Genomic DNA, 26,606 nt, shown 5'->3' with positions numbered 1-26,606 from the left:
CTCTTATCCCATCATATTTTCTTACTGTTTTCTTTATAATTCTAAATTGAATCATACCTGTATTACTTGATTTATCAATTTTAACTTATATCTCTATTGTTTATAAAAGATCAGGGAACTAGTGTACTTTCTTTTGTTTATCATTTTTATATTAATCAAGTCATATACTTTTTAAAAACAGGTTTATTGAAGTATAATTGACATACAATAAATTGCAACTTTGAAGTGTACAGTGTGGTAACTGCGACCTGTGAAAACATAACCATAATCAAGATGGTAAACATATCCATCACCCCCAGAAGTTTCCTTATGGCCCTTGGTAATCCTTTTCTTCTTCACCTCCCTGCCCTTCACCTGTCCCCAGAAAACTACTGAACTGCTTCGTAACACTAGAGACTAGTTTTCACTTTTGAGAATTTTTTATAAATGGAACACAGTACGCATTAGTTTTGTATGTTGTCTTTTAGTCAGCATACTTTTTTTTGAGATTCATCCATGTTTATCATGGATCAGTAGTTGGTTCATTTTTATTGCTGAGTATTGTTCCCTTGTATGGATGTACCACATGCTGACATTTGGGTTGTGTCCAGTTTGGGGCAGTTACACATAAAGCTGCTACAAATATTTGTATGTAAATCTTGACCATCTTTACCTTTACTACTGTTCCCCAAAGAATTAAGGCCCTTACTGCTTCTTTCTGTCAGTTTTGTGGATTGATGAGATTGTCAGGTTCTCTGGGGATTAGAGGAGGTATCCAGAGCTTTGCCTGGGAATCTTCTTTTAAATGCAAATCCTTGTTTTAGTAGGTCTGGGTGAGACCTGGAATTCTACATTTTTAACAAGCTTCCATGCGATGCTAATGCTGCTGGTCCACAACCCCACTTTGAAGGGCAAGGATATAGACCCTGAGAGTTAATGAAGCAAGGCAGTAAAGCTGTTTTTTTCCTACAGGTCAAAAAGTAAACTACTTCTAGTGTTATACTTTTATTAGCAACAAAATAACTACATTTGCCCTGTCAAGCAGCATTTGAAGTGCCAGGGGCTCTATTCCATCTGAAGTAGCAGTTGATAGTGGAAGTCATTACTCAGTTACACTTATTATAATCTCCCAGACAAGGCTGTTGAGTGGGAGCATGTGGGGATTTAACCTCAGCAGCATCCCCTCTCTGCATTTCCTCTAGGGAGGCTTTATTTGATTTGGAATTTTGGTAAGAAGGGGATGCTCAGGTGTTGGCTCTTCTTACTTTAATAACCTATATAGTCATATACTAGGGACAGTCTGGGTTGGGGGTTCCCAGGGAAAACTCGAGTCAGAACTCTGTTACAGTCAACTGACTGGTGCCTTGCATCTGGCTCCTGAGGTTTCCCCAGCTGGATCCACTGAACTGTGGTGTTGCTCTAGGTTTCCAGGAGTCAGAAGAGCATAGAACCAGTGTGCTTGTCGGAGTTTCTTAGGAGTCTCAGCATTTCCCTTTCCTCAGGTACATGGCTGCACATCCTTTGGAAAGGATGGCTAACAATGCTGAGTCCTTCCTCAGGGACTCTGGGTCTGGGCTGTAAGAACTGGTGATAGACAATAATGGGTACAGGGGAGAACCTGGAGCCAGACCACCTGTGCTCCAGTTGTGGCTATCCTGGGCAACTAACAGCAACTCCTCAACCCAGTAATAGTTCTTATGTCATAAGGCTGGTAGGAGGTTTAAATAATATTTCTGAGGTGCTTAGGAGAGTGGCCAGACATAGTAAGCACTTTCTACTATTTTGCTAGATCCATGGGTAGCTACGTAGAAAGACAGGAAGGCATGTGCGTAAGTGGTAGCTTAGAAAATTCAAGCAGCTTTTCTCAGATTGCACAATGGTCACTTTTTTGAGTCCTGGGAAGGGTGGCTCCCATTTGTGGGCCTCCAGCCCCCGGTGAGGTGAGGAGAGTGTGTTTGTTGGCGTCTAGTCAGGCCTGTTCCTTTCTCAGTGGCCCTGACTGGACCTCCGGAGAGCCAACATGCAGCCAGCATGCAGGCTTTGGGCAGGAGTGGTTTTATTTTGTTTTTTTGTGGTTCCTTTGAAACTTGATGATGGCAGCTTAACCTGAAGATAAAGTTTTAGCTGAAATTAGGGATAATTTGGAATTTATTATAACTTTCAGTTAACCTTGATTTTATTTCTATTCTCCTTGAATGATTTCAATAAAGTCAGACTTTTGGTATTACTAGATGGGCATTTGTTTTGAAATATTTAATTCTGTGTTTTCTATAAGAACACTATTCTTCAAGCAAAACCAAATTTAAAACTCACAACTGACACTAGCAGTCCCTTAATAATCGCACTGTTTATGTTTTTCTAGAAACATCTGAAAACCTACATTATGTACTGTATTTATTTCAGAGCTGAAAGGAGCCCCTCACTTGCCTTTCCCCCACGTTCGTGGCCTCTGACTCGTTATGCTCGCAGAGGGTGTCCTGCAGACTCTGGAGTAGACAGGGCCTGCCTTGTAGCTCATTTATTTTCTCTTAAAATAGCAACACTTTAATTGTTTGCTTTAATTATATTTTTAGGAGAATTCAAAGGGTGATTATCTTCTTTGTCATACCTGGCTCATTTCCTGGTGCTAAACTCAAAATAGTATCTAATCCTGTTGGTTGCATAACACATTGAGTCATCATTTCTTCCTATTGCTGTTGAGAATAGCCACTGCTCCTGGCGGTTCCCGTTTCATTCAGTCTCACTCTGATACAACTGCCAATTTGATATTTCTTGGTTCTTTGAAACTGATAATCTGCCTTTCAGATGTTTGTTTTATTGAGTTTTCTCTAAGATTATTAAGTGCTCCCAAGTAGAAGAAATACTATGTATAAAAACAAGCATATTAGGTAACTGTGAAACTAGCATGTACTTTGAGGTCACTTATATTTTCCTGAAAAATGTTTACAAGAAAAACATCTTTCAGGGAAAAATTAGGATGATATAGAACTTCAGGACTTATAATATTATAAAATGATTGAAATTTAATTACTCATTGAATGCTAATTCAGTTCTATTTAAATAATTCTTTTAGTAGGAAAAATTTTATAGTCAGCTTTACAGAATGCTAATTTATGTTAATATTCAAAAGTACCAAGTAGTTTACCTATTTAATGATTTGAGAGTATTAACACCCTATTTTCTGTGTTCTTTGTAATATATGGACCCCACATTTCTTGTCATTTTTATTATATATTTTTATATAAGTTGCAATGTTAAAAACTTTTATCTCCTTGAGAAAATATCTTAAGTTCTTAACTGTCACATTTAAAAATAATTTTCTTTATTTCCAGAAAGTAAAGCATATAGCAGAAAAGTATTGTTTTCTAACTTCAGAATTAAGAAAAACTTTAGCATGAGATGATTCATTTTAGTCCCTTCCCACCAGTGCCCTCATCTCCCAGGTCAGCATGTTTGCATTTGTTTATTTCTTCTCCTTTCCTACCACTGCATTATATAAACTCCATCCTCATACTTCAAGTCATGTAGAACCTGAAACCTGTCTGTTGAACATGCCCCTTCCCCCATCATTTTATTTTGTCAAAGTAATATTTGTTATAGACTTCTCACAATGAAGGGAAAGTGTATATATACATTAATCAATTTCATTTGTGTTTTTACTTTTTTTCTTTTAGTGACATTTTATACTTCTGAAAAAATGGTGCTTTTTAACTTTCTATTGGCTAAGTGTGATTTTTAAGTGTAATATTTATTTGAGAATATTAACTAATAAAATGTAGAGCAAAGCTTTATGTCTTTTTGAGGCAATTGTTGTGTTGCAGTATTAAGAACATTACAGATGACCAGGAATTTTTCCTGTGTTCTTTCCATTATGCTTTAGAAATTACGCAGTGATAAGAGTATTTCTTTTGTAATTTACAGTCATTTTATTCCTTTTACCCTTCTATTTAGTCTACATTTTCAATGCACAGTTTGATGTGAAGATAAATTCTTTTCCATATATATCACATCGATTTGTTGCTATTTTTAGGGGAAAAAAGTCTAAGGAATATGAAATAAATCCTATTTACCATGAGTTGAAATTTTCAGAAATTGGAACTTGGTGGTACACACATTTCAGGCTTGGGTTTGATTTTGGAAGCCTTTAAACTCATTTTTGTTAATTTGTTTTCTGACACGTCAGCTTCCAGCAGATATTTAGTGAGTGCTGAAGATACTCACTGTTGACCAGCATTTTCACACAGCAAGGAGAGAATACCCCACTCTTCCTGTTGCTCTCTCCATCTTAGGAACTCTGCAGTTTTTCTTTTCTGTAGCTCCATAGGGCTGCATATATTCACGTTGTTCCATTAAAGTATTAAATGAAAGAAGTTAATAACAAGAAGAAGAGTAGAGAGAATGCCAGAATTAATGGAGTTAGAAGAGGCAATGAAAAATCTTGCGGTTTGTTCCAGAGTGGTAGGAAGGATGTTATTGACCAGCATTGATGTGATGTTAATCTTTACTTCTGAATGGAACTGTCCATTCAGAAGGTGAATGTGAATGCTCTCCTGGAAAAGTGTGTACAGAGTGCCATGGAAGCGTAAAGCAAGGGGCTTTTGAGCATTGCCTTGAAAGATAATTAGGGACTAGCTAGGCGTTCCAGGCAGAGGGCAGCTTGTACACAGGTTTGGATGCGAATGACTTCTGAAGGTGCTTTAAGTAATTTGGGGCTGGAACACAGAGTAGGTGTGCGAGGTTGGAGAAGGGGTTGGGCAGGTGGGCAGACTTAGTTCATCAGGTGCCTCCTGTGCCATGCTAAAATTTTCACAGATTTTACCCTGAATGTGGAATAAATCATTGTACTGTTTTAAGTAGGGGAAGAGCATGACCCTGTTTGCACTTTAGAAAGATTATCCTGCAAGAAATATGGAAGATGCATTGGAAGGGGCACGTTGCAGGTGAAGGAGGTCAATTAGAGATCTCCTGCTGGTGCGAAATGAGGAGGCCCAGAAGTTTGGCTGTATGAAAGGGAGGGAGATTTGCCAAATTGTGACCTGTTAGACAGGACTTAGAAAACAGTTAGATGTAAGATCATTGGAAAAGAGGACATCTGGGATGACTTCTGGGTGTCTGTCTTGAGTAACTTGGTGAATGGAGATGCTTGCTGAATGTGAGATAGAATCTAGAAGAAGGATTGACAGGAAGTTGATTTGAACATGATAAAGTATTTAAGTAGAGATGTCCAACAGACAGGTAACTGTAGAGATACAGTTTAGAGAGAAGTTTGGGTTTGAAGTGGTGATTTGTATATCATTGGTATTACAGATGGGAAAAGTTAAGGATAGGAAAGAGACCTACTGGGCAGAGCTTCTATTTAGAGAGGAAGAAGGCTGAGATATAACCAGAGGCAGAAAGAAAGGCAGGAAAAATGAGGGGGAGGAATCCAGAAGGCAAATGAAGAGAGGAATTCAAGGAGGAGTAGTGTTCAGGATTTATGTCTCTGATCTTCAGAGGCAACGAGTTTAATAGGGACTAGTGCCCTTTGGTTATGGGACAATATCATAGTGTCACTGGTAAGTGGAGCAAGAACGGTCTCGGTGAGATGAGTGGGACTAGAGTTGTGAGGTGGAGATGAGTGGGAGTGATGAAACGCGTTTACTCTGTTCCCTCTAGACACTTGTCTTAGATGGAGGTGAGCCAAGGCCATAGTGAGGCCTAGGGAAAAATTTTGATGGGAGAGACTTGAGAATGGGGAGGTAGCAGATTGAAGGAGTCTAGAAATATGATAATTTCTATAGCTAGCTTTGTAGAAAGGAAGGAGGATTGGGAGCTGTGTAACAGTAATTCCATTGTACTTGTTGTGGCTTGAGGTGACCTTGGGAGCCAGTTGGATTAATTTGCCATTATATTACTTTATTAATTTTTCTTTTTTGTCAGATAAAATAACTAGATTTTATTTTTTCATTAAACTCATTTCCTGACTGTAAACACTGACATAGCTGTCTATTCATTTTTTTACCAGGTGTGCTGTAAAGCACATTGTGTGGAGCACCTTTGAATTTGTCCTGTCCTTTCAAGCTTCCACCTCCCCTCAAAATGCTCAGACAGGTGCAAATAGTGAAATATGCCCTGTTCCCAAGCCCCGTTCATCCCTGCTCTATCAGTAGTGCTTTTGCCTCAGTTGGCAGCATCTATATGTGCTCTATCTCAGCCATTTCAGCTTTGCTCTTAGAATAAATTTAATAAATTTCTTCATGTATGAAGAAAACTCAGTGTACTTCAACAAATTTGAATAAAGCTCTCTATCTGAGGAATTTCACATATCAGAATACCTATGGAAGAGAGACTTCTAGAGATGGTATTTTTAAATTTTATTTTTATTTATTCATTTTTATTTTCTATATTTATTTATTTTAAATTGATATATAATTGGCATATAACTTGTGTAAGTTTAAGGTGAATGTGTTGATTTGATGTATTTACATATTGTAATATGATTACCACTGTAGCATTAGCTAACACCTCCATCATGTCACACAATTATTATTTCTTTTTTGTGGTGAGAACAAATTAGGAGATGTTACCTTTTTAATATCCACATTTTATTTATATGTTAAGCTTGTTCAGCCTACTTCACATTCCCATAGTCAAAATAAAATTTATAGAAAGGATTCTGCTTTACGGAATAATTAACCAGTTAGTTTTTGAACTACTTGTAAGAAATGAAATCTGTATATTTACAGAAGTTTCATTAAAATAATAGTGTTTCTGGACTAAAGAAAATCTGGCTTTGAGTTCTGTGATTGGCTGACCCCTTCCCAGTCATGCCTTTGGGCAGGTTCTCAGTATCTCTTCCATCTGAAGTGTGTGGTATTTGATAGAGCCTGATCACTTTCTAGCTACTGTTGTTCATCATACTCATTGCCAAATGGTAGAACTAGCGGGTTGACGCCCAGCAACCACTTGGACTGCTTCTGTCTTGTTTGAGTAGATGTATTACTTCTTTAAATGAGGCTCTGTCATTCTGAGTACCAGGGTAACCTCTAAAGTGTCATGAATTTTGCATTATACCTAAGTCATTTGAACTTGAAATTTGTGTGAACCAGACATCTCATAAAAGACTTCAGGCTTGAAGAATACAAAATCAGAACTATGATTCTTTTAATTCAACAGAAAATATTTATGAATGTATTTCAATAATATGGTAAGATTTAAAGATATTACTGCATATTTATGTGATGAAACCCTATAGAATCATTACATTTTCTAGAATAACGAAGAATGAAATGCTTATTTAGTTAAAAGTAAAAGGGATACAAAAGTCTATAGACGATACTTCATTTAAAATTATATTCACAGAAAAAAAAGTAAAATAAATTGCATAGTAAGGTAACACTTACTGAAGGAGCATAAAATCTTTCTTTCTATTTCAGCTAATCTTCCAGTGCCAACCATTGCAGCAATAGATGGACTCGCTTTAGGTGGTGGACTTGAACTGGCTTTAGCATGTGATATAAGAGTAGCAGGTGAGAATTAATCCTATATAAAAACATAACTTTTTAAAAATGAGGTTTGTGCTTACTCTTCAGATTGTTCCAAATATTTTATTTTTTTCCTGTTGTTGAATAGAACATGTAGAAAAAATCACCTGTTGGGCTTAATGAAGTATTTAAAATTCCCAGTTAAGAAAACAGTCTTTTGTAGTATCTTGTTCAGTCTTAGCAGGAGGAAAGGAGAACAGGAATTGGGTCAGACAGACTGAATTTGGATCTTAGGTCCTGCCCTTTTTAGATCAGTTTCCTCCTCTGAAATGGGAGAAATGACGGTTACTGTTGTGAAGATTAAATGAGTTTGTGTACAGCATGTGACTAGTCTAAGCACATAATTATTGTTAGCTATAGTAGTAATAACTTAATCTCTTTGAGGCACACTTTCTTCCTGCATGGTTTTCTGAAGACTGGATGAAGTGTTTATGAAAATAATGAAGGAAACAATTAGTGCTAACCATGTGCTGAGTATTGACTTGGTGTTCAGCTAATACTTGACACATATTAGCTCACTTAATCTGCCTAACATCCCTGTGAGATAGGTACATACTGTGGTGCTTGAGGAAGCTAGTGCAGAGACAGGTGAAGAAACAAGACCCAGATCAGTGATGAGCTGGATTTGAACCCAGGCAGTCTGGCGTCACGACTCTCACTTCTGTTATCCTGCCAGCGTACTGCATGCTGCCAGTGCTGTCCTCAACACTATCTTCTGTATGGTCACAGTGCTGTCTGTATCCTTGTCCCTTATAGGGGTGACATACAGGGGCTCTGGGATCAAGGACTGGGCGAGGTAGGCAGCAAGTATTTGTCACGGTTCTTCCCCTGGTTCCCACTGTCTCTTCTGATGGAGCTGCCTGTTAAATGTAGAGTCAATATAATTATGTTTTTACTAATTTTATGGTAACTGGCTCTTGGAATTTGCATTTGCTAATCCATGTGTACTTTTCCCCCATTTCACTTTATTTTAGATCTCTGTTTTCTTGACTGAGATTTTTGGGTTTTAAACTGAAAAGCCAAGTTACACACAATCCATTTTTGAAAGAATGCAAGTTCTGGGAATTAGGATATGGGAAGTAGTCCAAGTACATTTGGATATGCAAATAAAGAAATAATTAAGATGTTTTAAAGTAGCTGTGAAAACAAACATGGAAAGAGGAACCCTGTCCAGCTGTCAGAACAGCAAAGCCATTTGTCAAAAGTAACTAGAGATTTGGTCTTGAAAAGTTGCCATATCTGATATGATATATTAAGCTGTTTGATCTGGAGGGCTGTTCAGGCAGCTAAAGAATTCATACTTGTCAGACACAGCCTCTCTCCTCATTCTGAATAATTAATGAGATCTAAGCCTTCAAACACAACCCTGGTCTTTCTGCATCAAAAATTAATTCTCTGCCAAGCAGTTTTTAACAGAAAATGTTGTGTGAATCTCTTAATATATGTCATTTAGAATGTTTACTTATTTCCATAACTAAATGCCTTCTGAAGTGATTTTTAAAAAGATTTGTGACACAAATTTAATTAGTAAACAATATTTGTAGCTTATTTTCCTAATTTTTTCAGGTCATCATATTTGAATTTGATGATGTGGATGTTACTTAATTTTCTTCTTTCCTTTTTAGCTTCTTCTGCAAAAATGGGCCTGGTTGAAACAAAGTTGGCAATTATTCCTGGTGGAGGTATGGATTGTTCACGCCCATCTTGATTTGTTCCTCAAAACAGAGCATAAGGCAAAAAGGTGTTAGTTGAAAAGGCAACATTTTGGGTAAAGAGACTAATGCTGTGTTGTTTGCTTCTGTAAGCAGAGTCCTTATTCAGAATGCATTCTTTAGCTTCCGTAGGTGTGAAGATTGCAGACCTGTTGCCTGTTGCTCTCTTTTTGTGCTGTGTCCTGTTAGATTTCTGAACTTTAAAATTATTGCATCAGTCACATTATTCTTGAAGGATAACACCGATATTTTGAAACTTTTATGTCAGTATGTAAATGTATGCGTCCTCAGAGAGCTTTATACATACAGTCAGACCCCAGTGGAGGAGGGGGCAGGGCTTCCCAGGCTTTGTGCCAGCTTACTGTGTTTCTCTGCAGCTGGACAAAGGTTAGGGTTGGTGGGTAGCCTGAATTTTGAGCTGAGGAGGTGTTGTTTCTTCTGTTACTACAAAAAAGGTGAGCAGCTTCTGTTGGAAGACTCATTTAAGAAAGTACTTTTCCACCATTGATAATGAAATCTGCATCACCAGATAAATCTGAAATTTTTGTTCTTTCGTCTGATGCAGAGAATTTGGAGACATTCCCATTCTGTGAAGTCATTCTTTCAAAAAGTTGACTTCACCTGAGGATGTGCACATTGATAACATTAGTTTATGAATGAAATAACAGTAATAATGTAAAAATTAAAGGCAGTGTTTGAATACTTCCTTTGTACCTAAGTTAAAATTATATGTTTAACCTTATCATTATAAGAATATTTATCCTGGTTAAGGTGTATAGGTAGAGATAAAAACATAATTCAGTGAAACTGAAGACTACCCAGATCAATATATAAGACTCACTGAGTTTTCTACTTTGGTAATCCGCAAAAATAATATTCTTGTAGGTAAAAGCATTTACTATCTACCTGTTTTACCACGCCAATCTTTTTCACAGTGACTCATGAAAACCCTAAAAGGATTTATAAGAAAATAGACCCAATTGAAAAGAATTATCAGATAAAAATATGTGAAATAATACAAGGTTTAGAAAAAGGATGATATGACATGTTTCTGAAATTCCTTTAAAGAAGTAAGCATTTATTCATAATTAGGATATGACTGAGCCTAGAAAGATAGTGACTGTAGTTGAATGGTGGGCCTCCTGAGAGATATGTCAATCTGGAACCTATGAATGTGACCTTATTTGGAAAAGGGGTCTTTGCAGATGTAATTAACTTAAGGATCTTGAGATGATTTCATCCTGGATTGTCTGAATGAACCTCAGATTCAATGACAAGTATCTTTATAAGAAGAGGAGAAGATTCAAAAAAGAGAAAAAACAAAGAGAAGAAGGTCTTGTGAAGACAAAGACAGAAGAGATTGGAGAGATGCATTTGCAAGTCAAGGAAGAAAAAGGATTGCTGGCAGCCATCAGAAGCTAGGGGATTCTTCCTCAGAGCCTCCAGGAGGAACCAACCCTGCCATCATCTTAATTTTGGACTTCTGGCCTCCAGAACTATGAGAGAATAAATTTCGGTTGTTGTAAGCCACCAAGTTTGGTAATTTTGTTACAGCAGCCCTAGGAAACTAATACAGTGGTTTTTAATGTTTAAGTTTTTTGGAAAGGGAATTAGTAGGTGGCAGAGATAGGGGATAGAAGGAAAATGAACTTGATAATTTGAATATTTACCAAGTCCCGGATATGAAATGTTTTGTATTAAAACCACCAGAAGATAATACTGTTGTGTGGGAGTATAGTTGGGTTTGATTAGATGCAAAAAGCTTAATTGATTATACTAAGAAATGAGGGTGGTAGCTTTAGCTCCTTCCATCTTCCCTTGGGAGCTGTCTGTGTCATATTAGGTCTAGAAGTTAGCATTTTCTTCACAGTGTACTTAAGTTCTCTGGGGTCCTTAACAAATTTATTTGTTATAAAACTCAGAATGCTTTAACATTTTCCATTTGTTTATAAAAGATAGTTTTCTGTCTTTTTGTTTTCTCTCCTTTTTTTCTAAGTGAGTCTGAAGGAATATTAGTTGCTCCTTTAATATAATGAAGTTTTCAAGTTTATAGCTCATAGTGCATGTAATTATGTAGTACTGAATTTTTTATTGAAAATGAATCTAATTTTGTATAAGGCCACGTACTCACATTTAGATAATAAGAGGTGCATGCACAATTTTTGCTTCAGTTTTATATTAGCATTATGGCTATTAAAGTACCCCAAGTAAAGCCTGTTTTTTTTTTTGTTTTTTTAAATAATAGCAGAACAGTTTGTTTTAAGTAAGGATTTTTTTTTAAGTGTATCTAAAGGAGCTATTTCTGAAAATTTTATGGAGAAAATCCTCTTCTGTCCTATGCATAGAAGAATGTTTTTAATCCACAGATATTTTCTCCAATTTCATTTCTCTCCTCCCCTTTCTCTTAGATCGGGGTCCCCAACCCCCAGGCCATGAACCGTCACTGGTCCATGGCCTGTTAGGAACCAGTCCATACAGCAGGAGGTGAACAGTGGGCAACCGAGCGAAGCTTCATCTGTATTTACAGCCACTCCCCATTGCTCGCATACTGCCTCAGCGACGGCATTAGATTCTCATAGGAGCGCAAACCCTTCTGTGAACTGCACATGTGAGGGATCTAGGCTGCGCGCTCCTTATGAGAATCTAATGCCTGATGATCTGAGGTGGAGCTGAGGCAGTGATGCTAGTACTGGGGAGCGGCTGCAAATACAGATTATCATTAACAGAGAGGTTTGACTACACAGAGACCATAATAAATCAATTGCTTGCAGACTTATATCAAAACCCTATCAGTGAGTGGCAAGTGACAATTAAGCTGCATCTGGTAGCAGGCTTTATAGTGGCAAGTGAGTTGATGTACCTCAGCTGTATCTGGTGGCAGGCTTGAAGTCGAATCTGATACTTATTTTAGTCTGTGTGTGGCCCACCCATTATTTTATTTACCACTTCCATCTGCGCCTCTTTGCCACATTGCACACTTGTCTCAGTCACATGTAAGCCCACAAGCTAACCCTAGCCAAAATGAGTAAAAAACAAACGTCACTGGAGAGCTTCTTTGAAAAGGGGGAGAGACCTAATGAGGAGACAGCAGAAGAGCCTAAGACTGCCAACAAAAAGAAAGCTGCATTTAAAAGAAAATACCAAGAGTCCTTAAATTATGGGTTCATTGCAACAGGTGATTCACATTCTCCAAGCCCGCTTTGTATAATATGTGGTGACTGGCTATCCAGCAAAGCCATGAAACCTTCAAAACTGCTTCGCCACATGGAGACAAAGCACCCTGCATCAAAAGACAAGCCTTTGGAATTTTTCAAAAGAAAAAAAAAATGTGAACACGAAGGACAGAATCAATTATTGAAGGCCACCACTTCATCAAATGTGTCTGCTCTGAGAGCACCATTCTTAGTGGCTAACTGCATTGGTAAAGCTAAGAAGCCCTTTACTATTGGTGAAGAGTTGATCCTGCCTGCTGCTGAGGACATTTGTCGTGAACTTTTAGGAGAGGCTGCATTTCAAAAGGTGACACATGTTCCTCTTTTGGCTAGCACCATAACTAGATGAATTGATGAAATAGCAGAGGATATTGAAGCACAATAGTTAGAGAGGATTAATGAGTCACCATGGTACGCAATCCAGGTTGACAAGTCTACTAATGTTGACAACAAGGCAACAATGCTTGTTTTTATGTGACATATTTTTCAGGAGGATGTGCATGAAGATATGTGCACTTTTGTTGCCAACTAACACCACAGCTGCAGAACTATGTCTTTGAATGATTACATATCAGGAAAACTGAATTGGTCATTTTGTGTTGGTATATGCACGGACGGAGTGGCTGCCATGACTGGACAGCTTTCTGGTTTTACTGCTCGGGTCAAAGAGGTCACTTCTGAATGTGAGTCTACGCACAGTGTCATCCACAGAGAAATGCTGGCTAGCCAAAAAAATGTCACCTGAAGTTAACAATGTTTTGCAGAATGTGATTAAAATTATCAACCACATTAAAGTACGTGCCCTTAACTCACGTCTGTTCACGCAGCTCTGTGAGGAGATGGACGCAGAGCACGCACATCTTCTCTTATACACAGAAGTGAGATGGCTTTCTGAAGGTAGATCACTGGCCAGAGTTTCTGAGTTACGAGAGCCGCTCCAGAGATTTCTTTTAGAAAAACAGTCACCACTGGCGGCACATTTCAGTGACACAGAATGCGTCGCAAAACTTGCTTACTTGTGTGACATATTCAACCTCCTCAACAAACTCAATCTGTCACTTCAGGGGAGAATGACAACTGTGTTCAAGTCAGCAGATAAAGTGGCTGCGCTCAAAGCCGAACTGGAATTATGGGGGCAACGAGTGCACTTTGGGATTTTTGACATGTTTCATACATTAGCAGAGATTTTGAAAGAGACTGAGCCAGGGCCTTCTTTCTCCCAGCTGGTGCATGATCACCTGTCTCACCTTTCACAAGAGTTTGAGCATTACTTCCCAACCACAGAAGACCCCCGAGCTGGGAAGGAATAGATCCGCGAACCATTTGTGAATAAGCCAGGTGAATTGACTTTGTGCATGCTAGGAGAGGATCAGCTGCTTGAGGTCACAAATGAGGGTGGCCTCAAAAGTATTTTTGAGACAACTTCAAATCTCCATACATTCTGGATTAAAGTCAAGGCGGAATATCCTGAGATTGCCACAAAAACACTGAAAACCCTGCTTCCATTTCCAACAACCTATCTTTGTGAAGCAGGGTTTTCTGCAGTGACAGCAACCAAAAAGAGATTACGGAGTAGATTGGGCATAAGCAACACACTTTGGGTGTCCCTGTCTCCCATCACCTCCAGATGGGACCATCTAGTGGCAGGAAAACAGGCTCAGGGCTCCCACTGATTCTGCATTATGGTGAGTTGTATAATTACTTCATTGTATATTACAATGTAATGATAATAGAAATAAAGTGCACAATAGATGTAATGTGCTTGAATCATCCTGAAATCATCCCCCCCATCCCCGGTCCGTGGAAAAATTGTCTTCCACGAAACCAGTCCCTGGTGCCAGAAAGGTTGGGGACTGCTGTCTTAGATGATCCTCATATGAAAATACTGCTTATTTTTTTCTTAAAACTGTTTTTAAATTGGTGAATTTGCTATGTCTAAAATGATCTCTGAGATGTCCTCTTTTTTTTTTTTTTTTTTGACTGTAAACATTGCTGTTAAGTGTTATAAAGAGCTTACTATAATAGACGTAGTAGACTACACTGAATTTTTTTTCTGCCTTCTTGGTGGTGCTTAACTTGCTTCCTGTTGTAGATGCTCATTGAGCAGCCAGGTGCTCATGACCCCCATCAGTGAGCCTTTCTTCACTGTCAGTGGTCCCAGCCTTTCATCTATTTCAGACAAGGGTGGTTGTGAATAGAAGATGGGTAGAATGTAAGTGGGGAGAATTCAAATACAGGGAGAGTATTGTGGAAAAAATAGTGCTTTGCTTTCCTTTTTAATACTATGGATGAAATAAATATTTTCGGGGAAAATGTGTGAACTCCATCCAGTCTAGAAGACATATGTCTATAAGTCTAACAAAGAATGCTCTTCTAAGTTATTACAGGCTCATGGTTCCGTATGTTAATCCAAGTGAAACTATCTCCCCATTTGGATTTACTGTATGTTTGATCAGCCACAAAAGAGTTAACCTGATGCTCTTAGTTGTCATGTTATTATCACTTCTGCACTTTTGTGATAACAGTTTACTGGGAAACTGTAATCAAAACCTGGCATTAAGTTTTCTTTCTTTCTTTCTTTTTTTTTTTTACTTGAACTTGAGTCTGAATAACAATGTGATTATTTTTAAGGTATATTTTGTAAATTTTCTTAAAATAAAAAAGTTAAATTATAAAGCGATTATTTTGCAGATAGAGTAATAGTCCTAATGAGCGTATTAATGGACCATTACTATAATGCAAGTTTTAGATTAGTGTTCTAAATTTCAGTTTTTACTTGATCATTAAAGTTACATAGTTAATGAAAAGTAAGATGTGAAGGAAGGTGGAAACATACTAAAGCCAAATTGAACTTCTTTAAGTTGTATTATTTCAGGTAAAATAAAAATAGAATGTAAGTGTCATATACTTAAACCAGTACTTTTATTTGTAATATATATATATTTAAGTATAGACAGATATTATAAAATATAAAATACCATGTTAATGGTTTAAAGCCAGTTTAAAAATCCTTAATATTGTTACCCTAGGATCTTCCTGTAATATTCTTAAATTATATTAAGGATTTTTATACACTAAATAGCCCTACTCTGTTCTTTATTATTTTCACCTTTAAGAAAGCAGCTAAACTTCCTATCTTCTTCCCAACTGAGAGAATTCTCCAGTACTAGAAAATAAAATTCTCTTTTGGAAATAGCTCCCCAAACAATACCACCCTTTAACACATTTATAAGAATGCAATAAAAACAAGTTCAGAGGATTAGAATTCTGTTATTTGACAGTTTAGGAAATTTCTGGAAGTTTGCACAGAAAATGGTGGCAGATTCTTTTATTCCTGGCCTCTGTTTCTTACATCTTCTACTAGAGGATTTGGGGTATATGTCAAGAAACCTTATTATATCTAAGAAAACTGTTAAGGCTTCTTGCTTGGGTATACATCACTGTGGACAAGATGTCTAGTATTTCCATTGCTCTGTGGTTCTCTTTCATTCTCTCTAGCTTTTTATTTCGGAAATATTCAAACTTTAGGAAATGTGAAAGGCAGTAAAAGGAAACTCTTTATACCCTTTGCCAAGATCTGTCCCCGCCCATTTCCCTCTCCTTCCACTCTCCACCTCCCTCTCTCATATGTACATCCATTGTGTTCTTGCCGAACCATTTCAAAATAACAAGGTGAACCTTTAAATATTTCAGTATGCTTTTCCTAAGAATAAGAAAGGACTCATATGACCACAACACTGTTATAACACCTAACATATTAACATTATTATTAATATTCAGATTACCTCAGGTTCAAAATGTTTGTAGTGGTCTTTTTGGTTTGCTTTTCCAATTCAGGATTAATTTAAATGTCACACATTGCAATTTTGTTTGTTTGTTCTTTTAATCTCAGTAAGTTTTCCATCTCTTTTTGTTTTTTTTTTTAAACACTAATCTTTTTAAAAAGAAGTCAAGCAAATTATTGAAGTTTGCGCATTCTGGATTTGACTGAGGTATTTCCTCACGTTTAAGTTTATGATAAAAAATTTTTGCCAAGAATACTAAATGGGCCATGCTCTATATTTTCTTTTCTTTTCATTTGATGGCACTTAAAGTTAGGTTGTCCCATTTTGGGTGACAATAACTTTGATCATTTGGTTAAAGTGGTGACTAACTGTGGGTATACTTTTAGTATTCTCTTCTTGGAAAGTTTTCAGGAAAAGAGTCTTTAATAATTATCATTGGTATTGACTATTTCCCAAATTAAAAAGGAAAGGAAGAAAGAAAAATGAGTTTTTTATGAAAAGAAAAAAGGAAGGAAGGAAATGAGAGCACTCAGTTTTCACAGGACCAGAATCAGAGTCCCCAGTCTTGTCTTTTTCTCCTCCCCAGGGTGAGGGGTTTGGGACATCACTGCATGTCTCACTGTAGGCTGTGTTTAGCAATAAGGCAGTATCTTGGCATGGTATCCAGGAACTCTATTTTAAGGTGCGTCTGTGAAGTAATGACAGATTTTTAAATCCAGTGTGTGTGTTGTCCTGAACACAGTAGTCATTTTGGAAAGTTTTGTTTATAACTTTTGTTGAAATCTTCTTAGAACATACATCAGAATCTGAGCTTATTCTTTTGACTGTCTTCAGCAATGACTCATCTTGATCCTGTGAGGGTGAATTTGATTTTCATAAATAGCAAGAGACCTTTTGGTGCCAAATCTGATTAATAAGGTCATACTATTTCCGGAAGAAGAAAAGTATAACAATAAAAATAAGACTGCTTTTCTTAAGAGGCTTATATAATGTCAAACATTTACCAGTGTTGTGAGCAATGGATAGCACTGCTGGATTTAATGGACTGATTCCTAAGTGACCTCTAAAGGCCAGCACTCGTTCTGCTCTGTGAAGTCTAGTACATTTATGAACACACCTCATACAGTCTCATGCAGTCTCATTTCTTTGTACTTTTAAAATGTATTCAGTGACCACTTTACTTTTTTCTAATTAGGGGGTTTTGGAAGTTATTTGTCGACAGGACATATTGTTAGTTGTTGTAGAGGAAACAGATAGATATATCAATAGATGTAGATACAGGTACAGATATAGATGACTCAGCAGTGTTCCTTTAAAATGCCCATCTGAAATCTGGTAGGAGATATTAAACATGTGTACAAGTATCATAACTGCTCTATTATAAAGTTGTTGGAATCAAACATGAATAAAGCAGTTGAAACTGGGAATTGTGAGTTTGAGAAAATAGTGTGGATTCTGTCAGCTATAAGCCTCAGTTTATAAGACATGCAACGTGGGTCCCCAGCACTTCTCTAACCTTCTCTCCTATTGCTGCCCCCTTTGCTCACACGCTGGGTTCCAGATGTATTTATTCAGTTAATTTGCAAATACTTGTTGACCCATGCACTGGTGTAGACACTGGGTATGTAGTCGTAAACAAACATGGAAAGATCACTGGGGACTCTGGGGATGGCCAAACACATGACATGATGCCTGACACTAGACAGATGTGATTGATAGCAGTTTCTTAGTCACATGTACTCACAGCTCAGGGGAAGCCACCACATGGCACACAGGACCACATGGAGGTTGTGCTTGGGAACAGTGAAAAAACAGAGTGTGGGAGGCAGGCTTTGTAGTGATGAGAAGGTGGTGTGCCCCCTGGTTCCTTAGGGAGGATGTGATTGGTTTTGTTTGAATAATTTCACAATCTGGCAGGAACCTGGAACCCTCTCCCCAGGAATAAGTAGGAACCATGTCTAGTTTTCCTGATGAGAGGTAGGTTGTTTGTCTAGGGGACTTAATTCATTGGAGCAGAGCTGAGAGGAGAACTTGTAGTCCGGCCATTTGTGGTTCACCTGATATCCCTAGGTGTTAGGCAGCACGTGATATTGGGACTTCAAAATTTTAGGCCTTACCCACATGAACAAATGGAAATATAGGAAGTTTCAGAATAGAGACGACAGAAGAAAGAGTGAGTGAACTTTGTGATTAATGAATAGGAGTTACTCAATCTAAGTAACAGAGAAACAAACAAACAAAAAACCTGAATAAGTGAACTGAACCTCAGGGACCTATAGGACAATACTGAAATGTTTAACATTTGTGTCACAAGAGTCTCAGAAGGAAAGGAGAAAGAGTGTGGTTCAGAAAAAAAATATTTGAAGAAATAATGGCTGAAGATTTCATAAATTTGGTGAAAGACATAAACTAAGGATTTAAGAAACTGAGTGAACTCAAACAAGATAAGCCCAGAGAAATCCAGGACCAGACATGTCATAATCAAAATGCTTAAAACTAAAGACCAAATACTACTACTAATAATAATGATACTTAAAGTCAAAGGAAAATAACATTATTTATAGGAAAACAATGATTTGAGTGATTAGATTCCTTATCAGAAACAATGGATTCCAGAAATAAGTGGAATGGTATTTCTAAATTGCTAAAAGGAAAGAACTGTCAACCCATAATTCTGTATCAAGATAAAGTGTCTTTTAGGAATGAAGGTGAAATAAGGATATTCTCAGATTAAGGAAAACTAAGAGAATTTATGGCCTGCAGACCCAGTGTGGTATTGGGGAAAAGATAGACACTTTGATCTGTGGAACACAACAGAATCCAGAAATAGACCTGTGCAAATATGGCTGGTTGATAATTAATAATTCACACAAGCAATTCAGTGGAGAAAGTATGGTGGTGGGAAAGTTGTATATCCATATGCAAAAGAAAAGAGAAAACCACTTCAACCTAAATCTCACAATTTGTACAAAATGAACTCAAAATCATAAATTTAAATGTAAAATATAAAACGGTACAAATCTTTGAAGCTTCATGAAGCCAGAGACTGTCTCTCTCATTCCCACAGTTTGAAACCACAGGTCCGGTAGTCATCCATCGAGTATTACTAAATGTGTAAACTATAGTTGTCCCTTGGTATCAAGGGGGATTGGTTCCAGACCCCCCTGTAGATACCAAAATCCATGGATGCTCAAAATGGCATGGTACACCTTATAAAATGGTGTAGTATTTGCATATAACCTCTACACATCCTTCCATATATTTTAGATCGTCTCTAGATTACGTATAATGCCTAATACAATGTAAATGCTAAGTAAATAGTTACAAATACAATGTAAGGGCTATGTAAAGACAGTTGGCCCTTGAATAACATGGATTTGAACTGCACGGGTCCACTTATATGCAGATATTTTTCAATAAATATACAGTTGGCCCTCTGTATTCGTGGGTTTTGCATCCATGGCTTCAACAACTATGTATGGAAATTTCTGCCCGAAGTAGGTTGAATCCGAGGATGTGAAACCCACGGATACAGAGGGCCAACTGTATTCATTGTCCTATGCCATTTTATATAAGGAACTTGAGCATCTGCAGATTTTGGTGTGTGTGAGAGCTCCTGGAACCAATACCTCCTGCATACCAAGGGATGACTGTAGTTGGCAGCATGAGGCAGATTCAAGTCTTGCTCTTTGGAACTTTCTGGAATTTGTTTTTTCTGAATACTTTTGGTTGGAGAAGGTTGGATGAATCCGTGGATTTGGAGGGCCCGTTGTACTGCTCCTGGAGGAGATAGAATGAAATTAACTTCAAAGATGGGTTACACAAAGTAAATTAGAGATTAACTATTACAGGAATATTTTGTTTACTTGTACTGCATGCTTTTCTTCATTAAAATTCACCTTATTGCTTTATATATCCAAATTGTATAAGTAATGGGATTGAATTAATCAGCGATTTTGACTGACCTCAGATTGATGTCTGTCGTTCTCATTTTTGTTTTCTTTTTTTTTAATAACTAGTAACTTGGTATTTTGTGAGCAGCATGTTACTTTCCTGTTGTCCAGCTGTACTCAAGATAACCTTATTTGCATGCTACAAAATCTGCTCAGCATCTTAATGGGGGTTCCCTTGTATGCAGCAAGTTGTTTTTCTTTTGCTGCTTTTGAGATTCTCTAAAGATACTCCTAAAAAGATCTTTTTTGCCACTTTAATTATAATGTGTCTTAGTGTGAGTCTTTCTTGGTTTATCTTTATCAGAATTCTCTGGGCTTCCTGGATCTTGATGTCTTTTTATCCTCTAGGTTAGGGACATTTTTAGCCATTATTTTTTCAAACAAGTTTTCTGCCCTTTTTTCATTCTCTTCTTCTTCTGGGACCCCTATAATGGGAATATCGGTTCACTTAATGTTGTCCCATAAGTCTCTTAAGCTTCACTCTTTTCCATTCTTTTTTTTTTGCGGTACGCGGTCCTCTCACTGTTGTGGCCTGTCCCGTTGAGGAGCACAGGCTCCAGACACACAGGCTCAGTGGCCATGGCTCATGGGCCCAGCCGCTCTGCAGCATGTGGGATCTTCCCGGACCGGGGCACGAACCCATGTCCCCTGCATCGGCAGGCGGACTCCCAACCACTGCGCCACCAGGGAAGCCCTTTTTTGTTGGTTTGATTGGTTGAGTTCCACTGTCTTGTCTCCGAGTTCCCTGATTCTTTTTTCTACTTCATCTAGCCTGTTGCTGAACCCCTCTATTGTATTTTTCAGTCCAGTTATTGTATTCTTTAACTTTGCCACTTTTGTTTGCACTGTCTTAAATGTCTCTTTGTGGGAATTCCTTTTTGTTCATGCATTCTTTTCCTGTCCTCAGTGAGCATTTTTATGACTTATTTTCAACTTTTTTTCATATAAATCATTTGTTTTTGTTTTGTTAAGGTCTTTTTCTGAGGTTTTATCTTGGCCTTTTTTGGGGAATATATTCCTATGTTTCTTTATTTTCCTAATTCTCTGTGTTAGTTTTTATGCATTAGATAAAACAGCTAACTCTCCCAGTCTTGGAGATGAACCTTATTGTTCAGCCCTGCCCTAGCTCTTTATTGTCTTTCAAACCTTTGGTTTTGTGCAAGTATCCTGCTTTATTCTAAGTGGCTGTCAGTAGTTGAGGGTGTGCCAGGACCTGTCTGTGTCTCTGAGGGGAGGATCTCAGCATCTGGATTCAGGCTGATTGGAAGCCAGACCCTTAGGCAGCAGCTTTTAAGGTATGCAAACATATTTCTTTCAGGGGAAGACTGGGAGATGGGCATTTCTGTTTGTTCCCTCTACACTGACCCTTCGGTGATAGGCAGTTAAGAAATGTTTCTTTGTTTGCTGTTGTCCTTTTCAACCATTAACACAAGACCAGCTGATCAGCACATCCAGGCTATCAAGGGATGTGTCCTCTAGGCAGCAGCTACAAAAGCTGGGGTGACGGATGTGCGCACAAGGTTCTTTCTCAGAGACAACAGCTACTTGGGGCAGGGCAGATGGAGGGTGGGAAGGTATGCAGCTTCCTTATCTCTAGAGAAGATTGTAGTAGGTCCTTTGATGTGTGTTTAATTAGAAGCTGCCCCTCGGGGCCCAGCTATGAAGGTAAGCTAATTGGCTTCTTTCACAGAAATACTAAGCCTTTTATTCAGCTACCTCTCCATTGTGCCACTGGGTGTATAGCTGTAAAAACTCTTTCTCCATTTGTTATAGTCTCGTGAATGTAAGCTTCATTGGCCTCCAGAGCCTAGTGATCAAGGGGTATCTCCTGGGCAGCAAAAATTAGGGGGCCAGATTTGTGTCTACAAACTCATTTTTAGGAGATCCTGGTGACTTGGAGTGAGGCAGAGGGAGTGCAAAGATGGCGCCCAGTGGTCTCAGCTGTCTTTGGATAGTATTTCAGTAGGCCTCTAGATGTGTATTGAATTAGATGCTTGTTCCTTAAATTGGCCTCCTTCACAGAAAGACTGGGCACTTTTCAGGCAGCTGCTTCTGTGCTGGCTTTGGTAGGCGGTAGCCAGGTGAGTCTGTGCGAGCTCAGAACTGTTTCTCAGTTTGCTGTAGCTGTCATTCTCGTTGATATGAGCCTGTTGACTTTCAAAGCTAGATATTTTGTGTTTCATTTCTCAGGTGCAGGGCTTAAAAGTTGGTGTGCCTGATGTGGGATTCTAACGCTTTGCTCCTCAGGGAGAAGCTTGGATTTTTGAGCTCCCTCCGGATTGTGTGTCACTGCACTGGGGGTGGGGTTAATGGTGAAATTGTGCTGCAGCCTCTTCTACCTGTTTCAATGTGGGTTTTTTCCTAATTTGCCAAATGTGGAGGAATTAATTGTTCAGGTAGTTTTGGGGTTTCTGTTAAGAGGACATTGTTCCTTATTTAGCTGTAGATTTGGTGTGTCTATGGGAAGGGGTGGTTTCAGGATACTCCTATGTTGTCATCTTGAACTGGAACTCAGTTGCATTATTTTGGTCGAACGACTGAAAGCATAATCAGAAAAGTTCTATGCACCCAGAATGATTGTTGTTATGGTGAAAATGGTGAAACAGATTCACCAATGTTTATAGTTATTTGTTACTCGGAGATGTGCACCATCTGTCATGATTGTGGTTGAACTGAAAAACATCCTGTTAACATTCAGATGTCTTATCTTTGTAAAATTGGCTGTTATTAAATAAGCTTTTTGCATGTAGGATTACACTGCTAAACTAGGATGTGTTTTTACAATCACATGTCTCACTTTGTGCTTTTTTTTTTTTTTCATTTTACCATGGCACTTTGTGAATATACCCTTTTGACCCTTTTGATCACTATTTATAGCAAGCTTTAGTGACATCTCTTTTGTTGATCCTATTACGTGTAGCCAATTGCCAGCAGCCAGGTTTGTTCTTTTCCTACTCTTTTTTCGCCTTCTACCTTCTGCTGTCTCTTTCCTGATATCTCACCATTAGAAAATCACCTACTCCTTCCACCATGCCTCCTCCAGTGGAGAAATCTTGAACTACCCCATCCTCAGAGTCCATGTCCCTTTGGGGAAGTCTTCTGTGAGAGGTGGTATAACCTCAGTCAGTAAGAAAGTAATGGTATTACTTTAAAATTTAACTTCTAGAGCATTTGAACACAAAAGTAATATTGCTATTTTTTTAAAAGGAAAACATATAATCACTAATAATGTATGATTAGAAATAAAAATAGTAATGGGAAGCAGTTTGGGGCAGTTTCAAAGTTGAATTAATCTTTTAGCAGTTGACAGATTTCTTAAAAGCAATTGCTTATGTTGTCTCATGTCACGTTATTTTGATGAAAACAATAGGGAAATATTAGTCCCAATAAGTAATTATTATTAATGGTTTGTTGCCTGTCATTTCAGACTTTTAAAAGTGCATCTACCAATGTATTAATACAGATCTGCATAGATTTTTTTCCCCTAAAAGTATGATCATATTATACATTTTGTTCTGTGACTTGCTATTTTTGATTTAATGGTATATTTTAGATAATCGCTCCTTCCTGTCTTATTTATAACTAGTACAGAGAAACTTCTGATGTTTCACTGTAAAGCATTCTCCTGGCTTTAACTGAGATATGTATCCATAATCCTATGAAGGAAATATCTTGACATATTGATAATGTTGAATTTTTTGATACTTGAATTATTTAGATAGATTTTCTATTATAGACAGATTCTGGTTTTCTTAGAATGAACTACTCTGGTAATGGTATATTATTCTTTCATGCTTAATGATTCTTCTGGATTCTGTATACCTATATTGAAATGGTACTTTTTGCATCCATTTTTATAGAAGAGATTAGTTTGAAGTTTTGTTTCATATGTTATCTTGTGAGATTTTGGTAGCAGTTAAATATTAGCATCTTAAAAATGATTTGAAGCCTTATTAATTTTTTGCTTTCTGGGATTCTTGAAATAATACTGGAATTAAATAATACCCTTGAAATTTTATATTAATTTTACTTTTGTGTCCTGATATATTTTGAGATTTTAAAATTCCCTTTTAATAATTCACAATTCTTGGGAAATATAATTACCCAGATTTTCAGATATACTGACATAGACTTGTATATCATGTGTTCCTATAATTCTTTTAATTTTCTTTCATATTTGGGTGTTTGCCCTTATTAATTCCTTAATTTGTATTTTTGTTCTCTTCTCTTTTTCATGATTTGTTTTTCCACAGAAAGAACCAGCTTTTAGGTTTATGGGTTTTTTTCCCCCCCTTTTACTGTTTTTTTCCCCCTTTACTGTTTTTTTCTTTTCTGATTTATGACTTCCTGCTTTTGTGATAATTCTACCTTTTCTTTGTCTCAGTGCTTTCATTGCTCTTTTTTAACTTAAAAATTTAGTTTGTTTATCTTCATTTTTAGTGATGAAAAAGTTTGTATTTTAAAGCTAATTTTAGCTGTTTAACATTCATTTTCATATAGCACTTATATTATTTTCTAGATTTGTATTTTATTCTTATTAAATATTAACCTAAGAGTAGGGTTTTTGTTTGCTTGTGTGTGTGTTTTTTGTTTTTTTTTTTTTGTTTTCAAGTTTTTTTTTGTTTTTTTTTTTTTGTTTTCAAGTTTTTTTTTGTTTTTTTTTTTTTGTTTTCAAGTTTTTTTTTGTTTTTTTTTTTTGGTTTCCAAGTTATTTTTGGTGTTTTCTATTAACACTTTTCTAGTTTCATTATAACATATTCAGATAACGTTTTCTGTAGTACTACTTTTAGGAAGTGCTTGCAGTTTCATTTTGTATATAACAATTACATTGGCCAGTATTTGTAAATATATTTCATGGCCTTTGAAAAGAAAGTATCCTTTTTGATTGTAGGGTTTAGACATAGTTTTATGTAATATATTTATTAATTACATTCTTTTCTAGTTTTTCTGTATTTTGTCTGTCAGATTGGAGAGAGGTATGTTAATGTATCCACTGCTATTGTATTTCTGTCAGTTTCTTGTTTTTTTTTCAGATTTTCTTGAACACTTGACCCTTGAACTGCTCAGGCATTAGGGGTGCCAACCCCCCATGCAGTCAGAAATCTGCGTATAACTTTATAGTTGGCCCTCCATATCCACAGTTCCGTATCCAGAGATTCAACCAACCACAGATCGTGTAATACTGTATTACACATTTATTGAAAAAATATCCTCATGTAAGTGGACCCATACAATTCAAGGGTCAACTGTATTATATATATTTCAGTTCCATTTTTGGTGCCTAAAGAGGTCATGTGTATCTTCATTATGGTTTATACCACTTCTTCAGTATGACATACCCCTATTTTCCCATTAAATGTTTTTACATTGAATTCTGTTTTACCTGGTTGTGATACTGTGAACCCCTAACTCATTCTTTATTTCAGGAAGAAAATTCCATAGTAAATAGGTTTCATAGGCCCAGCGTCTTTCAGACTTGTTTCGTGCCCAGCCCTTCTTAAAGTAATTGTTCTTCATTTTTGCCAGTGTATATTGTGCCAGATTTTGTTTCTATGGTACTGTGCATAAGTTCAGTATTTCTTTATATTTTTAAATACATATAATACAAAGATACTTCTTTTTAAAAAAGTTTTGTGTTTTATTACTTGCATTTTTCTTTGGGTGTGGCATTGGCAGAGTCAGCCAATTATCTTTATGGAGTTTCTCAAAAATAATCTTACTCTACTGGTGTGGTATGATTGCCTATATTAGGCAATTATTAGATGTTGAAACAACTTCTTACTTAATTTTTCTGATCCTTAATTTTTTCCAAGCTTTGAAAATATTGATAACATTATGAGAGCTAGCATTAACTTATGGGGGTACGTAAAGGAAATTCGTATTTGATATTGGCTCTATTATTTTTCCCCTTGCATGAAAAGATTATTTAAAACTTTTAAAAAGCATGAAGCTGTGCTTTAAGGAAGCTATTTTGGTACTAGTCTCAAAGGACAGATTGCTATTCCTTTCCCACCCTAATGAAACTAGGTCACTGGCTTTTGGCACATCTCCATGATGTGATATTTATTTGATGTTGAAGTGCACTGTCTAGAAATAGTGATGCAATGTCAGCAAGGCCACTTTTCATTTCATGAACATAATTTCTAGTGCCCTGGAATTAATTTATTTCTTGACCTGTTTATAGTTACACTTGGTCATGAGCATTTCAGAGGCAGAGGAAGTATCTGGAAATGGTCATAGTCACCCTGTTAGGTGATAAATTATGGGGTTTTTGTTCAGCTTGAAGGTTTGGCTTGTTGAAGTAGTTGATATCTTATGAAAAACAAGGAGCTGTTTATTAAACAAACTTTTCCCTGATGCCATGGTAGGATTTGCTGGCTCCAGGGGTTGAGAAAACTCATCTAATGTATGTATTTTTGAACTCTGTTTTACTTTGACCAAC

At 37.1% G+C, this 26,606-nt stretch overlaps 1 protein-coding gene across 3 annotated transcripts in view; it reads left to right on the top strand.

The window, feature by feature from the left end:
* AUH (AU RNA binding methylglutaconyl-CoA hydratase) overlaps positions 1-26,606 on the top strand; it is a 161,819-nt gene that overhangs the window by 76,952 nt on the left and 58,261 nt on the right. For all 3 annotated transcript variants that reach the window (XM_024731936.1, XM_024731935.1, XM_024731934.1), the window contains exons 5-6: positions 7,395-7,487; positions 9,128-9,184. In XM_024731936.1, the coding sequence (XP_024587704.1) occupies positions 7,395-7,487; positions 9,128-9,184 (150 nt within the window). The remainder of the gene's footprint in view (positions 1-7,394; positions 7,488-9,127; positions 9,185-26,606) is intronic.

The sequence above is a fragment of the Neophocaena asiaeorientalis genome, unplaced genomic scaffold (genome assembly GCF_003031525.2).
Source record: "Neophocaena asiaeorientalis asiaeorientalis breed wild unplaced genomic scaffold, Neophocaena_asiaeorientalis_V1.1 scaffold160, whole genome shotgun sequence".
NCBI lineage: Eukaryota > Metazoa > Chordata > Mammalia > Artiodactyla > Phocoenidae > Neophocaena > Neophocaena asiaeorientalis.
This window is presented reverse-complemented; position numbering and strand designations above follow the sequence as displayed.